This window comes from Eurosta solidaginis, chromosome 4 (genome assembly GCF_040869045.1).
Source record: "Eurosta solidaginis isolate ZX-2024a chromosome 4, ASM4086904v1, whole genome shotgun sequence".
NCBI classification, from domain to species: domain Eukaryota; kingdom Metazoa; phylum Arthropoda; class Insecta; order Diptera; family Tephritidae; genus Eurosta; species Eurosta solidaginis.
In genome coordinates this window covers 207,427,460-207,442,231 of record NC_090322.1, presented here as the reverse complement: position 1 = coordinate 207,442,231, position 14,772 = coordinate 207,427,460, and the positions used below count along the sequence as shown (strand labels likewise).

General features: G+C 39.8%; 1 protein-coding gene and 1 long non-coding RNA gene across 2 annotated transcripts in view; one reads left to right on the top strand and one right to left on the bottom strand.

Annotated features, from left to right (window-relative positions):
• Positions 1-4,833, bottom strand: part of LOC137247777 (dynein axonemal intermediate chain 4-like) — a 42,056-nt gene extending 37,223 nt beyond the window's left edge. Inside the window, exons 1-2 of the mRNA XM_067778728.1 lie at positions 4,738-4,833; positions 4,623-4,694 (exon numbers count right to left, since the gene is read on the bottom strand). Of these exons, the coding sequence (XP_067634829.1) occupies positions 4,623-4,694; positions 4,738-4,833 (168 nt within the window). The remainder of the gene's footprint in view (positions 1-4,622; positions 4,695-4,737) is intronic.
• LOC137248978 (uncharacterized) overlaps positions 1-14,772 on the top strand; it is an 88,602-nt gene that overhangs the window by 52,544 nt on the left and 21,286 nt on the right. The gene's annotated exons all lie outside the window — the stretch shown is intronic.

Genomic DNA, 14,772 nt, shown 5'->3' with positions numbered 1-14,772 from the left:
GAGAGCAGGTTTTCATCCACGTTGGACTTTATGTACACATCTATCAGCCTCTCAAAGGTTTTGAGCAGAAATGATGTTAAGCTAATGGGTCTATAGTCTTTGGGATACACGTGACCGATCTTCCCCGCCTTTGGTAGAAAAGCTACACGAGCAGTTCTCCAAGAGTGCGGTACATGATTCAGTCTTATGCACCCATCGAATATTATTTTAAGCCATTCCACGACCGCCCTACTTGAGACTTGTAGCATGGCCGGGAATATACCATCTGGGCCCGGCGATTTAAACTTAGAAAACGTCTTCACTGTCCACTCGATCTTGGTATCGGTCACCAAGCCCTGCACTACTAGCTCCGTGATCGAAGTGTGAGTGATGTCTGCTGGCTCTTCTAAACCGTCTCCCGATGGGAAATGTGTATCGAGAAGCACCTCAAGGGATTCCTCACTATTACGTGACCATTCCCCGTTCTGTTTCTTTATTAGTCCCTGGACTATGTTTCCTTTTGCTAGGACTTTTTTCAACCGTGGCGTTTCGCTGGAGCACTCTATGTCCGTACAGAAACTTTTCCATGAGTTTCTCTTCGCCCTGGTAATTTCACGTATGTAGATCCTTAGTATATCCCTGTACTCGTCCCGACACACTTCGCTTTCCGCGGTCTTTGCGAGCTTAAACATTTCTTTTACCTGTCTCCTTAGAAGACTCAGCTCATTGCTCCACCATGGCGGCTTTGCTTTCCTCTGAATCTTCTTAGAGGGCAAGCTTTGTTATACGCAGTCATAAGCGTCCTTGTTAGGAATTCATTCGACTCCTCCAGTTCCTCTACATTAGCAACTTCTTTGGGTTGTCCAAGTTTTGTTTCTACTGTTTCTACGTGCTTCCAGAATTTAGTCCAGTTCGTTGACCTAGGGTTTCTAAAGGTTCCTCCCTTCTCTACCCTCTTTAGGGGGATGCTGAAGCTGATATACGCATGGTCGGAGAAGGATGGTCTATCAAGAACCATCCAATCATACCTTGATATATCACGCTCGGAGCTCAAAGTAATATCCAAAACATTGCTGGATGTTAGACCAATGTATGTAGGGACATTTCCCCTGTTAGCTATCTGCAAATTGGTTTGCAGGATGTAACAAAACAGAGATTCGCCTCTCTCGTTCGTATCTGCTCCTCCCCAAGCATTGTGGTGCGCATTAGCATCTGCGCCTATGACCAACCGCCCTTTGCACCCTTCCTCTTGTACTAGCCTTTGGCACTCCATCGGTGGAACCTCCGCAGCATGGGCCATGTAGCAGGACGCCAGGATAAATGCCTGCTTATTCTTTTGCTCAACGGCCGCCGCTACGAGATCCTCAGTGGTGTAATTAGACAGCATATATGAATGCAGCTGTTTCCTTACCATTACTACAGCTCGCACCCGTCCTTCTGTTTTCGTGTAGTAAACGCCAAACCCGCGCGCGATAAGTCCAGAAACCTTTCCTCCCGATGGGAGCCACGGCTCCTGGATCAGCGCCACGTCAAACGAATCCTCCTCAAGGGTTAGGAGGAGTTCGCTCGACGCCACTTTACTGTTGTGTTGGAGATTTATCTGTAGGACTCGCAGCACCATTGGGCTGTTTGTCCCCCTCTAGCACCTTCGCCTTGAAGTCGTCGTCCTCCCCTTGCCCTTTTGGTTTAGAGTATTCGAGGCCCCCTTCAGCCTCTCGTGACTGTTGTGCCGGGTGTTCCTCTGTGCGAGTCACAGCACCATTTAGCGGTTGGTCCTCTTCTAGCACGTTCGTGGTGACGTTGGGGACCTCCACCTGTCTTTTTTCTTTTAAGCTTTTGAGGTCCGTTTCGATTTCCCCCACCTCTAGCGTGTTAGGGTTTTTATCCTCGGGACTTCTTTTCCTGAGTCGCATGTAAATTTTGCCAGTGCCAAAGGACATTCATCCTCCGCCTGCTTGTGTATTTGGAAGATGTAGAACTGACCATCCTCGGTAGGCCGAGATACAGTAAGTACCTTCCAATCCTGTGTTGGTATGTTCGGATTCTTATTCTGCAGAAGTCGCAGTGTATCCTCCGACTTCATCATGCATGGTATCCATACCTTAACTTTTGGTACCGTGGGAATTTGCGCTTTATCCACCACCTCAAACCTCTCGTTCGTGCCTTACCTTTGGAGGTTTGGAACCACTTCCTCCAGCCACCGCAAGCTCCCGATACGTCGCACGCTATCATCTTCATACCATTATACCATCCCCCCGAATCAAAGGTTGGAAGGGACTTAATTGGTTGCTCTGGCATCATCTTAAGCATTAAGCTAATAAGCGCCCTTTCCACAGATCTCCACCTTTCAGTACTCATTTGTCCGAAAGGACTGCTACGATCAACCAGCCCCACAGTCAGTGACAGCTTTGCCACATCACTCATCTTCTCGGGAAAAGCAGGAGTCTTAGTGTTATCTCCCTTTGGCACCTCCGAGAAAGCCGGAGTCTTAGCGTTAACTCCCTTTAGCGCCTCCGAGAAAGCCGGAGTCTTAGCGTTATCTCCCATTGGCTTATCTCCTACTCCCTTAATTGGAACTTCCCTCTGACTCGCAGCTTTCGAGGTAGTTGCTACCTCGCTATTGGAGCCCATCTGTCTTACAACTTTGGGCCTACTTGTCTTGTCTGTCCGACTGCCCTGCCTCGCGGCTCTAAGACTGGGTCCATTCTGCCTCTTGAAAGCAAGCTTGTCGCCTTCCGCCGAACGTTGCCTCTTCATTCTGCCATTCGACGCTTCTTCCTCCTCGTACCGGTTGCAGAACCGAGGTTTTCTCGCAGCAAACCTTTTGAACGGCCTTCGACCTATTTCCACCGCTTCATGGGCCCTTCCAAGCGCTCGATCTCCACTTCTGTTCGGTCTGCCACTGCTCCCAAGCATTGTACAATTCTTAGTGCTGCACGGTACTGCGAGAGAGCTCTTTTACTTCCTCTGCTCCGTACCCTTTATCACTCTTCTACTCCGTTTTCATTTGTGTGCTTCTCCAACCCGGTGTTCATTGAATCAGCACTACTCTCGCTCCCCGAGTCCGACGCATCGCTTAATTCGTATTTGTCGTCCTTGGATTGCGATTCAGTCCTCCTCTTTACATCGTCCTTATTACAATCAGGTAATGAGTCGTTCATCTTGGTCGTACGACCACCTGCCCGACAAGGCGGGCTCAGCGGTCCAGTATTATATACGGGGAAAGACCGTCCGCCACAGCAGTGCCCCTTACTGTGGTAAGGCCATTAATACTTCCCGAGGTGGCCCGGTATCTGGAAGGCTCCGTCCGAATACAGCCGAATTTATCCCCTGGCTGAAAATCGTCCAATAGGCACGGTCCGCATAACACCATGGATTAGAGGGTTGGCAGTTCCTGGTCACCGACATCCCGCCGCCCTCGTATGCGAAACGGCGTAGATGTCAGCCCTAAACAGCTCCGCCTCATAGTCGGGCGCTAAGGAGTTCGGCTAAGCCATCACACCAACGACAAGGTGCCTACCCTAGTGGGGGAGGAAGTTGAAGTGTTACAAATGCATTCAAATCCTACTCCCGGGAGAAAAGGATTTAAAGAGATGTACAAGGTAAAATCGAAACAGCTATCACCTTGTCCGTCCTGATTTTACCCAAATTATTAAATAAATTAATAAACCCATTGAACTAAACCAAAACAGCTGATCCTAAAAGCAAATACCCAAAAGAACTAATGGAATGCTCGCTTATTAAAAATGGGAGTAAATTGTATTTAAATTTTTTTTTTTTTATTTCTATTGGGATGCATAATCTTTATCGTATCGTAATGTAATACGGCAGTTTTGAGGTTACCAGATATATCAATATGGGATCCCAGCTCTCTGTCGAGACTTGTTTGGTTGCTAATATTTGGAGGCAGTTATTTACAGAGGATTGCAGTCTTTGGATGTCTTCGCTGTTTTCAGTCTGAATGACCTTGATGTTCATGAGGACTTTTATCGACCAGGACTCTTTTATTTTCATATCGGGATTTCAGGGCTTCCCACGCCAGAGCAAAGTTGTTATCACTAAGTGGGAATTGCTTCACTATTTGGTCCGCTTTTCCTTAGGTCTTGCGTCTGAGGCAGTACAGTTTTTGGGCGCTCGAGAGTTTGGGGTGGTTGATGTAGATCGCCGTGAACATGTCACGGAAGGACGGCCATTGATTATAACTCCCGTAAAAGGCTTCGGTGTCACAGGCAGGTACTTTGAGGTGCATCCCGGAACTTTCTTGTAGCGGGGACGGGATTGCTTAGTACCCTTAGTTGGAGCTGATCGCCTATTCTTGCATTTGTGTCCTCATACGCTATAAGGCAGGCGCGGTATTTGTTGAAAGCTGAGGCCGCTTTTTGTATTGCGAGTGAGCTTCGGTGCATTAAATTAACTTTAAGATATTTAAAACCCGTGATTCCTCTCTTCTTTCTGAAATCATCACATTCTCACTTGTTTTCTTCTATATACACATATATTTCCTTAAAATTGTATTTGTCCAGTTAGTATTAGGATTTTCGACCATTTCAAACTAACACTTAAAGTAATGCAAATAAAACCACAAAAGTTTACTATCTAAGACAGACAAACACGCTATTTAAATCACTCTAAAATTTGCTCACATTCACCGCTTCGCACACACGCTGCATATACATAAATGCCATTGTACGCGCACATACAAATTTCACATCTTGCTGTGGTGAAGTAAAATAAAAATTGCATGAATTTTTAACACACTTTTTTATTACATATTTTATAAAATGAAAAGCAAAGTTGACATGTCATATACTTGGCACGTCTTGACATTTCTAACCGACTAAAGTCAATTCCCATGGTTCTTAGTATTATGGGACGTAGGGATTGCTGGTTTAATTCGCTGTGCAGAATGTGGTTTTTGCGTGTTGTGCTTTTGCAGTTTAACTATTTTCTTATAGTTTTATTCCAATTGGATGCTTACAATTCTTTCAGTTTTTCAAATATTCTCCAGCTGAAGTTTATGTTAAATAGCTTTTGATCATTGAGGTAATGAAAAAATACACTATGGTTTAAAAAAAAATGCTAATATTTACATTTGAACTTCGACTGAACTGAAGTGAGGGCGAAATTGTTTTGAAGAAGACTTTATACCTCTCACGAAGGTAACTGAACCACATTATGACTTTTAAGTGGTAAGTTGATCAAGATGTGGTCGCCGTGGTGTAGTGGTAGCGTTCTCTGTCTACCACACCGAAGAACCTGGATTTAAGCACTGGATAAAGTAATATTGAAATTTAGAAAAAAGTTTTTTCAGTTAGAAAAAAATATTTTCTTAGCAGGGTCGCCCCTCGGCAGTGATTTGGCAATTACCCCAAGTGCATTTCTGCAATGAAAAGCTTTTTAGTCAAAATTCATCTGCCTTGCAGATGCCGTTCGGAGTCGGCATAAGACATGTAGGTTGCGTCCCGCCAATTTGTAGGAAAAATTAAAAGGAGCACGACGCAAATTGGAAAAGAAGCTCGGCCTAAAGTCTCTTCGGAGGATATCTAGCCTTGTATTTATTTAAGTTGGTCAATGAAAGAAAATGTTTATATAAGAAAAAGTATAAATGCAGAAAAAAGTGAATTTTTTATCATTACAAATTTGACATAAAATGTGGACTATTCTAAAGCCACACTCGGCCTTTAGAGTACAAAAATGCTGGTAGCGCTTTCGTTGGCATAACTTTCCAAGATTTTTTTAAATGAACTAATTAAAATTTGCAGTTCCTTCCAACACTTACAAAAGTAATTTTTTACACTTTGGAGTTTTTGACCTTATACGACTTTGGCTTATTCCTTGAGTTAAGCTCAGACAACTTCTTCTGAAACTTCTAATTTTCTCATACTTTTTCTGTTAGCCATCATCCGAAATATTTCTAAAAAGACGTACTATTTTTAACAACTCTAACTAACTATCTAACTTGCTGATCACCACGATATAGCTTAGCGTTTCGCATCGTCCCAAGGGTTGTTTTTCATAATTATTTTTAAGCCGCCAGTTATCAGCGAATAAGAATTAGGATAACACTTATGGAGTTTGACTTTTCATCAAAAATTGGAAAAAAAATTCCGGCCCTCCAAGTTGGGAGCGACCCGAAGCAGAAACAAAATGGGACTCCTTCAAGAAGCGTTAAGCGCTCAGAATAAGGAATGAACAACTACTCCCAAAACAACCTCATAGAAATATAATTTTGTTTTTAAATTTTTGGACTTAAACGGCAAAAAGAACGCAGAATTTAACACAACCTACAGAAATTAGTTCAACAAAAAAAACCAAAATTGATTGGATAAATTTTCTGATAGTTTGGGCCTCTTCAAAAGACTTATGTAAGGAGTTCTAAAGAAGCACTTTTATCATACGCTTTCTCCGTCGCTTGCGCTTCGTTGAAAATAATTTACCAGCCTCCCTAGGAGTATGAGGGTAACGCACAGGAAGTCTTAACGGAGCTCTTACGTAATGGTGTAAAGAACACGTGTCCGATAGCATCTAATCGTAGGAGTACAAGGAGGATCTGCAAGACAAATGTAGTTCTGGGGTGCAATAATACTCTCCTTTGAAAATTCTCTAAAATGTATTGTATAATAGTGTCAATGTAACTAACGTCAATTGACATAAATTCGCTTTTGGAAGAGAACCAATGTCAGTTACATTAATTTCAAAACCGAAAGAGAACTAAAGCAAATTGACTTATGTTCGCTTTGGGATTATTTAACGCGCCCATATACGACCGTAAATTGCGTTGCGTTTTTTAGATCGTCGAAATCTGGCGCTAAGTCAGCCAAATTCGTATTTTTTGATTCGCTTTAATATCCATAAAACGCGCCGCAGCCTCATTTTAGTTTTATGTTATGATAGTATATTACGATATTTACGCCTGCAGCACTGTTTATGAAGATTAAAGCGAATAAAAAAACACGAATTTGGCCCACTCAATTCCAGATAGGGACGGTCAAAATTTGTGCGAATTTTATTCAAAAGTTCGGTAGAGATGTCCATAAAAAGTTCTGATCTTAATTCGCTTTTGCAAAGAGAATTAATTTCAACGGCGAGAAAACGTGTTTCGGACATTAATTAGCTTTTGTTAATAGAATTTATGTCAATGACGTTGAACCCAATGTGATTTTGACATTATTTCTCTTTCGGATTTGGAATAAATATCATTTAAATTAGTTCTCTTTCAACAGCGAACTAATGTCAATTGGCGCTGGTTCCAGTAGTTCGTATTTCCGGATGAATTACTTAAAATTTAATCTTACACGCCTTATGAATGACACGATTGTAGCATTTCAAAACATGAATGAAAATTTTGAAAAAAGTTTTTTCAATAAGCAGGGTCGCCCCTCGGCAGTGATTTGTCAAATTCTCCGAGTGTATTTCTGTCATAAAAAGCTTCTGAGTGAAAATTCACCGGCCTTGCATATGCAGCCCGGAGTCGGCATAAAACATGAGAGGCCCGTCCCACCAGTCTGTAGGAAAAATTAAAAGGAACTAAACGCAAATTGGAATTGAAGCTTGGCTTGAAATTTCCTCGGAGAAAAATTGCACTAAGTATTTATTTTTTAATCGGCTTCACATTAGTTTCATATCGGCTATACTTAGGGATGTTTCATGTAACTATATATTCAAATTTTCTCGGTATCTGTTTCATCACAAACGATAAGTTGCCATTAACGTATCGATAACGCGCCTGTAAAAATCGGGAACACTCCGACAAAAAATTTCGATCACTTTTACATAAAGAATCCATATACGTTCTATAAAAATCGATAAATTTCGTTAACAAATCGATTATTGTCTGAGAACAAATCAATTACTATTTTATATTAAATCGATAACTTGTCGATCACAAATTGAGACTTCTGAATTTTTTTTTTATAACATATCAATAAAAAAATTGACAATATTTCCATAAAAAAATCCATAGTGTTTTTCTGATAAAACGCCTCGCAGTATGCGTCTAGTAAAAAAGTGCTAAAAAAAGTTCATATAAAAAACAAGGAAGGAAGGCTAAGTTCGGGTGTAACCGAACATTACATACTCAGCTGAGAGCTTTGGAGGCAAAATAAGGGAAAATCGCCATGTAGGAAAATGAACCTACGGTAACCCTGGAATGTGTTTGTCTGACATGGGTATCAAATGGAAGGTATTAAAGACTATTTGTAAAGGGAGTGAGTCATAGTACTATAGGTGGACGTCTTTTCAAGAAATTGCCATAAAGGTGGACCAGGAGTGACTCTAGCATGTCTTTGTACGATATGGATATCAAATTAAAGGTATTAATGAGGGTTTTAAAAGGGAGTGGCCCTTAATTGTATATGTGAAGGCGATTTCGAGATATCGACCAAAATGCGGACGAGGGTGATACAAAACATCATCTGTCGGGTACCGCTAATTTAGTTATATATGCAATACCACGAACAGTATTCCTCTCATGATTCCAATGGCTTTTGATTTCGCGCTGCAGAACTTTTTCATTTTCTTCTACTTAATATGGTAGGTGCCATACCCATTCTGCAAAGTTTTTCCTAAAGTTATATTTTGCGTAAAAAAAACAAATCCAATCACCATGTTTCATCCCTTATTTCCTTATTTGGTATAGATTTATGGCATTTTTTTAATTTTTCAAAATTTTCGATATCGAAAAAGTGAGCGTGGTCATAATCGGATTTCGCAAATTTTTAATACCAAGATAGAGTGTGTCTAGATAAGTACGTGAACTAAGATTAGTAAAGATATATCGATTTTTGCTCAAGTTATCGTGTTAACGGCCTAGCGGAAGGACAGACCGTCGACTGTGTATAAAAACTTTAACCGATTTCGCCCATTTTCACAGAAAACAGTTAATGTCATAGAGGCTACGCCCTTACTAAATTTCACAAGGTTAGGTTAATTTTTTTGGTCGACTTATGGCATTAAAAGTAACTGAAAAAGGGCGGAGCCACGCCCATTTTGAAATTTTCTTTTATTTTTTATTTTGTTGCACGATATCATTACTGGAGTTGAATGTTTACATAATTTACTTATATTCTGTAAAGGTATTCTATTTTTTGTTAAAATTTGACTTTTAAAATTACTTTTTTTTTTTTTAAGTGGGCGTGTTCTTTATTAGAGTTTGTTAATTTTAATTTAGCACGTATATAGTAATAGGACTATCGTTCCTGCAAATTTCATCATGATATAATCAACGACTGCCAAATTACAGCTTGCAAAACTTTTAAATTACCTTATTTTAAATGGGGGCTTTGCCACGCCCATTGTCCAAACTTTTACTAATTTTCTGTTCTGCGTCATAAGGTCAACCCACCTACCAAGTTTCGTCGCTTTATCCGTCCTGGGTAATGAATTATCGCAGTTTTTCGGTTTTTCGAAATTTTCGATATGGAAAAAGTGGGCGTGATTATAGTCCGATTTCGTTCATTTTAAATAGCAATCTGGGATGGGTGCCCAGGAATGTACATACCAAATTTCATTAAGATACCTCAAAACTTACTCAAGTTATCGTGTTTACGGACGGACGGACATGCATAAATGAATTTCTTTTTTCGCCGAGACCATTTTGATATAGAGAAGTCTATATCTATCTCGATTAGTTTATGCCGTTTCAGGGTACCGTTATGCGACCAAATTAATATACTCTGTGAGCTCTGCTCAGCTGAGTATAAAAATATATACCCTGTGAGTTCTTTAGACATCTGCTCGCTATACATAATACATACATATTTATAATTATAAATGGATGAAGTTTTTATGTCACATTTTATGCTTCTTTGTGGGCATACTTTTGAATACTTCAAGTAAATTTTGATGCATGCGTTAATATTTTATTATTAACATCTTTTTAGTATTCTTTTGTTCAAATTTTCGGTTTTCTTATTTATCCAGGCTTTTTGTGTGCACATTATTAAGATTCTGTGCATTTTGCACTTCTTGTGTTACGCTTCTTATTTCATTAGTGCTTTAGTGCAGCTACTATCTTACTTTTCTTTCTAACGTGGCTACGTCTATTTCATTTGCTTAGTTTCAGTTTTCCTTCAGTTTGCTATAATGAAGCTATTTGAACACGTTCACACACCCACGTAGATCAACAGGCAATGTGAACGTATTGTAGCACTTAAAATATTTGATGCCTTGGAATTTTCGCCCAATTTAAAGTTTTCTTCTCTCGGTACGTTTAATATATTTTAACGACTTATATCCCTGCACCCCCAATGACACAAGACTGCAGTAATTAAATCATACACAAATAAGGCAACTAAGCAGGAATGTTTTATATTCATACGTTTGTCCTAAGGATGCCACTTTCTTAATGCTTCCGCGGTTTTGTTATCTGTGAGAACATTACATGTATTTTTCAGCCATCCTGAAACTAAGACAGTTATAGGTATAACAATTCTATTAATATTTTATTATGTGTTGCACAGATGTGGAGGTTGAAGCTAACCGCGAGGACATACATATGTAGGCCTCTGTCAGAAGGCTCGTTATGATAACACCAAAATAAAACATTACCATTTTGAAGACCTGATAAGGGCTCATAAGTTCTTGATATGCTAATCAACCTCGTAGCATAGATTATCCAGAACGGAGCTCCCCGGCAGCGCTGTTGGGCACAACTTAACGCCGTGCAGTTGCACATGAGAAGGATCGACCCTTTGCTTCTCTTTGTCATATTTAAAACTTTATGGCATGAGAGGTAGGACACTGCTAACCTCTCTGCATAGCTACCAATAAGGAGTTTCTTAGTCTGAGCTCCTACAGATGTGGAAATGTTACACCTACTTAGGGTGTAAAGGTGGCTGAGATCTCCTAACATCAAATTATAGGCAGCCTTGTTCAGATTTTCGAGACCCTGGTGAAAAAGCTAGCATTCGCTTGCGTTATACATCTTCGGGAATGCATTAATAGTTATGTATGGATGTATGCATGAAACGATTTTCTTTTCATATCAGCTTGACATACATACATATTTTATGTTGTTAATGGTTAAGAATGCCATCTCTTGCAAAACACTATTCCGTTAAACATTTTAAACTCTTCGTTAAAGTTCTAAGACAAAAGTTCTGTTTTTTGGTATGTTTGTATGTATGTATGTAAGTATGTACATATATGTTAATGTGTGTTCACTGATATTATTGTTGTATCGATAAGGACATTCCCCGAAGGCCTTGGGGAGTGTTATCGCTGTTGGTGGTTCTTTGCCGGATGCAGATCCGGTACGTTCCTGTACCAAGCCCAGCCAGCTCGGGAACGATTTGTTATGATCACAGGCGACCTTCCAGGCCATCCCGCCCTCCCACACCCTAGATCCATGAAGAGTTCGGGGTCGCCAGAGCCTCGCCTGTTAATGAAATAGGATTCGCCACGGATACGTGAGGTTGACGATGGGGTGGAGAAGCTATATATTGCACTGGCAACCCCTTGAGAGGGTTGCGGTACGCAACCCCTTGCATCAATTTGGTATATTAGTCGCCTCTTACGGCAGGCATATCTAACCTCCTAACCCGCTGCGGCTTGTTCAGTAAGGAGATGTAATTTATCTATATATATATATATATATATATATATATGTATATGGAAGGATGTACACCTTTTTTAGTATACATCTTATGGAGTCCGAAACCACTCCATAACTAAACCGGATAGTATTTTTGTTAAGTTTATTTCCGGGAAGTGGACCAAGGACCGGTCTATTACAACAAGTTATATTTCGATTTACCTGAAATTTAGTGTATAGGTAGCTTTTGCCTAGGTCAAATATCTCGAATTCTTACCATCATTACTCAGCCAATATTTTAATTGCAAACAAAATATATTTATTTCTTGCTTACTCACCAATATTTATATATATAGAGATGCTCATATAGAACATACATACATACATGCAAAATATATGTGTGTACCTGTAGCAAAAATAATTTTAGATTCACTTTCAATGAGTTTGGTTTCAAAATTTTATCTACATACTCTATCAACAATATAATCTAATATATAAAATTCTTATGTCAAGGTTTTAGAGACTTAAGTCCTCCGAAACGGCTGAAGCGATTCTCATGATATTTTGTGAGCATATTGGGTAGGTTTGAGAATCGGCCAACGTCTACCTTTTTTTTCGCTATGTGCCTAGGGTCTTGAGATCAAAACGTGGACCCAGATATCCCTAGAATTTGTTCATACAATATGGGTGTCAAATTGAAGCTGTTGATGTGTGCTATAATACAGAGTAGGTTCTACACCGCTGAGTGACTAGGGTCTCGAGATATAGGCCAAAACATGGACCCGGATACCCCTAGAATGTGTGTGTATTATGGATATGAAATTAAAGCTGTTGCTGAGAGCTCTAAAATTCATTGTGATATTCGATTTAGTCGCATCAACCTGGCAAAACTGATAAATATGCGTGCGAAGCCGGAATAAAGACAAGAATTAATAATACCCGCATACCTATTTACATACGTCCTATTCGATTTGCCTAAAATTTCGCGTATAAATTTGCCTATATTAGTACTTATACCGGGAAGTATACCAGAGGCGGACTGGGACTGGGATTAGAACTAGGACTGGACTGAGACTGAGACTCGGAGTGGGACTGGGACTGAGACTCGGATTGGGACTGGAACAAAATACATACCACCCTCTGGGACTGACAATAACATATGAAGAAGAAGGAGAAAAATAGAATGAGACGAAGATGGAGATGAAGCGAAAAAGACGGAGGGAGGGTGAATAAAAAGATTAGCAAAAGGTGTAGAGGGATAGGGCAGAGTTAGACGGAAAAAGTTATTAAAATGTATGCAGATAGGCCAAATTTAGCGCAGAGCAACGTCTGCCGGGTCTGCTAGTATATTATAGGTTATATTTAAAAATATATTAAGACTAGTCCCTTTTCGTATCAATAGGGACTCAAATATGGCTAAGTCGCATTTTTATCCCCAATGGAATTAGAATGATACACTAATGGTTTTGGATGCTTTCCTGCAAAAGACGCGTATTGACCTCGACAACAATAATCCGAAGGAGGAAAAGAAAAATTTTAACTGGTGCAGTGTTAGAATATTTTGCCCAATCCAATCAGAAGATAAGTGAATTTATCACTAATGGTTATGTTGATGAAAGTGAAAGCATCTCAAAATAAAACCCAACAATAGATGACAAAGAAGGTAATAAGGTATTGCAAGCTGAATGCCAAATTAGGAATTGTCGACCAAATGCGTTCGGCTTCGACAAACTTTATCGCTAAAAGCGATTGATATTTTTTCGTTGCGTTTCGTCCGGTTTGACAAGACTTTTACCAGAGCACAGTAGACCATAGTTCACTAACTCCGCTAAACAAGTTTAAACAGTTAATTGGTGCAGAACACCTGAGCGGACAATGTCGGAAAAGGCCTCTTTGTATCCCTGTGTGTAGTGTCGATCAAGTCCTCTTAGTACCCCTACGAGTGCTGGCGGACAGATCCTTTTTCTACTCTGTGTATACTCTTACGGGGTATTGTTCGAAGGCCCCTTTGTACCACAACGACTTGATGTCGAACAGGTCCTCTTTGATGGTGTTCGATAACTGTCGGGAAGATCCTCTTCGTATCTCTGCGGGTGCTGTCGGACAGATACTCTTTCTTCGCGCACGAGTACTGTTGGATATGTTCTCTTTCTACCCATATAGGCATTCGTGCCGATTTTACAATTTTTTTTAACTTTAAGAAAATATTTTTATTTTCGTATTGGTATTGTAGAAAAATTAAACAAAAACAAATTCTGCGATAATGAAACCTAGGATACTTGTATATTAGGCTCAGTATGCGGCTCGGCATATTTGTGAAATAATATTTGTTTTTTTTATCCATCGTTTTTTTTTTTTTATTGTTTCCTAAAATTTGCTACATAAGTTTCCAACGGACGTATTCCAACTGTACCCAAAAGGGACTAGAGGGGATCAATTACCTCATATATTATTTCTATATGCTGTTTTTATGTGCAGGTCCATTTTTCGCTCTTATTTGGAATCCAAATCTATAAATAAAGTTTTGGTTGTAAAGATTAAGATTCGTACTATTAGCGAGCTTTGGGCATTACGGGTCGTAGTTTAGCTATATTTTATTAAAATAATTTGTTAAAAATAAACGAATGTGAGCACTACTACTATGGCACTACTGTGAATATTTGATTAGAACTAACACTTATTAACGGCAGTTGCTAACATTCGTCAGGAGACGTTTATATTTGTTGCGCAAGATGTGCACGGGCCCGGCTAGTACCCCATTAAAGGCAAAAGAGATCAATCGCAGATCACTCTTTGGAATTAGTCACATGATTTTTTGTAGGGTATGCTTATTTACATATATATATACATACATGACAATACCTAACCCCATTTAAAATATGTATATACAGTTTCTATACGTAGGAATAATGCGAGTGTCAACGTCATTGATCGCCACTGCGTATACGTAATATTTTTCCAATCATCAACAGCTTGTTTTATTGTCGCCTCAAGTTTTCAGTAAGCAAGCGAGCTTCATTTCATTTTGCTTGAAAATTAAATTTACTTTGGTTGAAAAATCTTCCCCAAGATAGGATACTAAAAATGTCATGCTTTAGTATGTTTAAATGTTTATATAGCCACCCCAGCAAAACTGAACTGGTTCTGTTTACTCAGAAGTAAAAGACTCCTGAAATTGGGGAATACCGCTGTTACTCTGTGACAAAGACAAGTACTTTGGGTATATGCTTGAATGCAAGCCAAGTAAAGCCAGTCGAAGC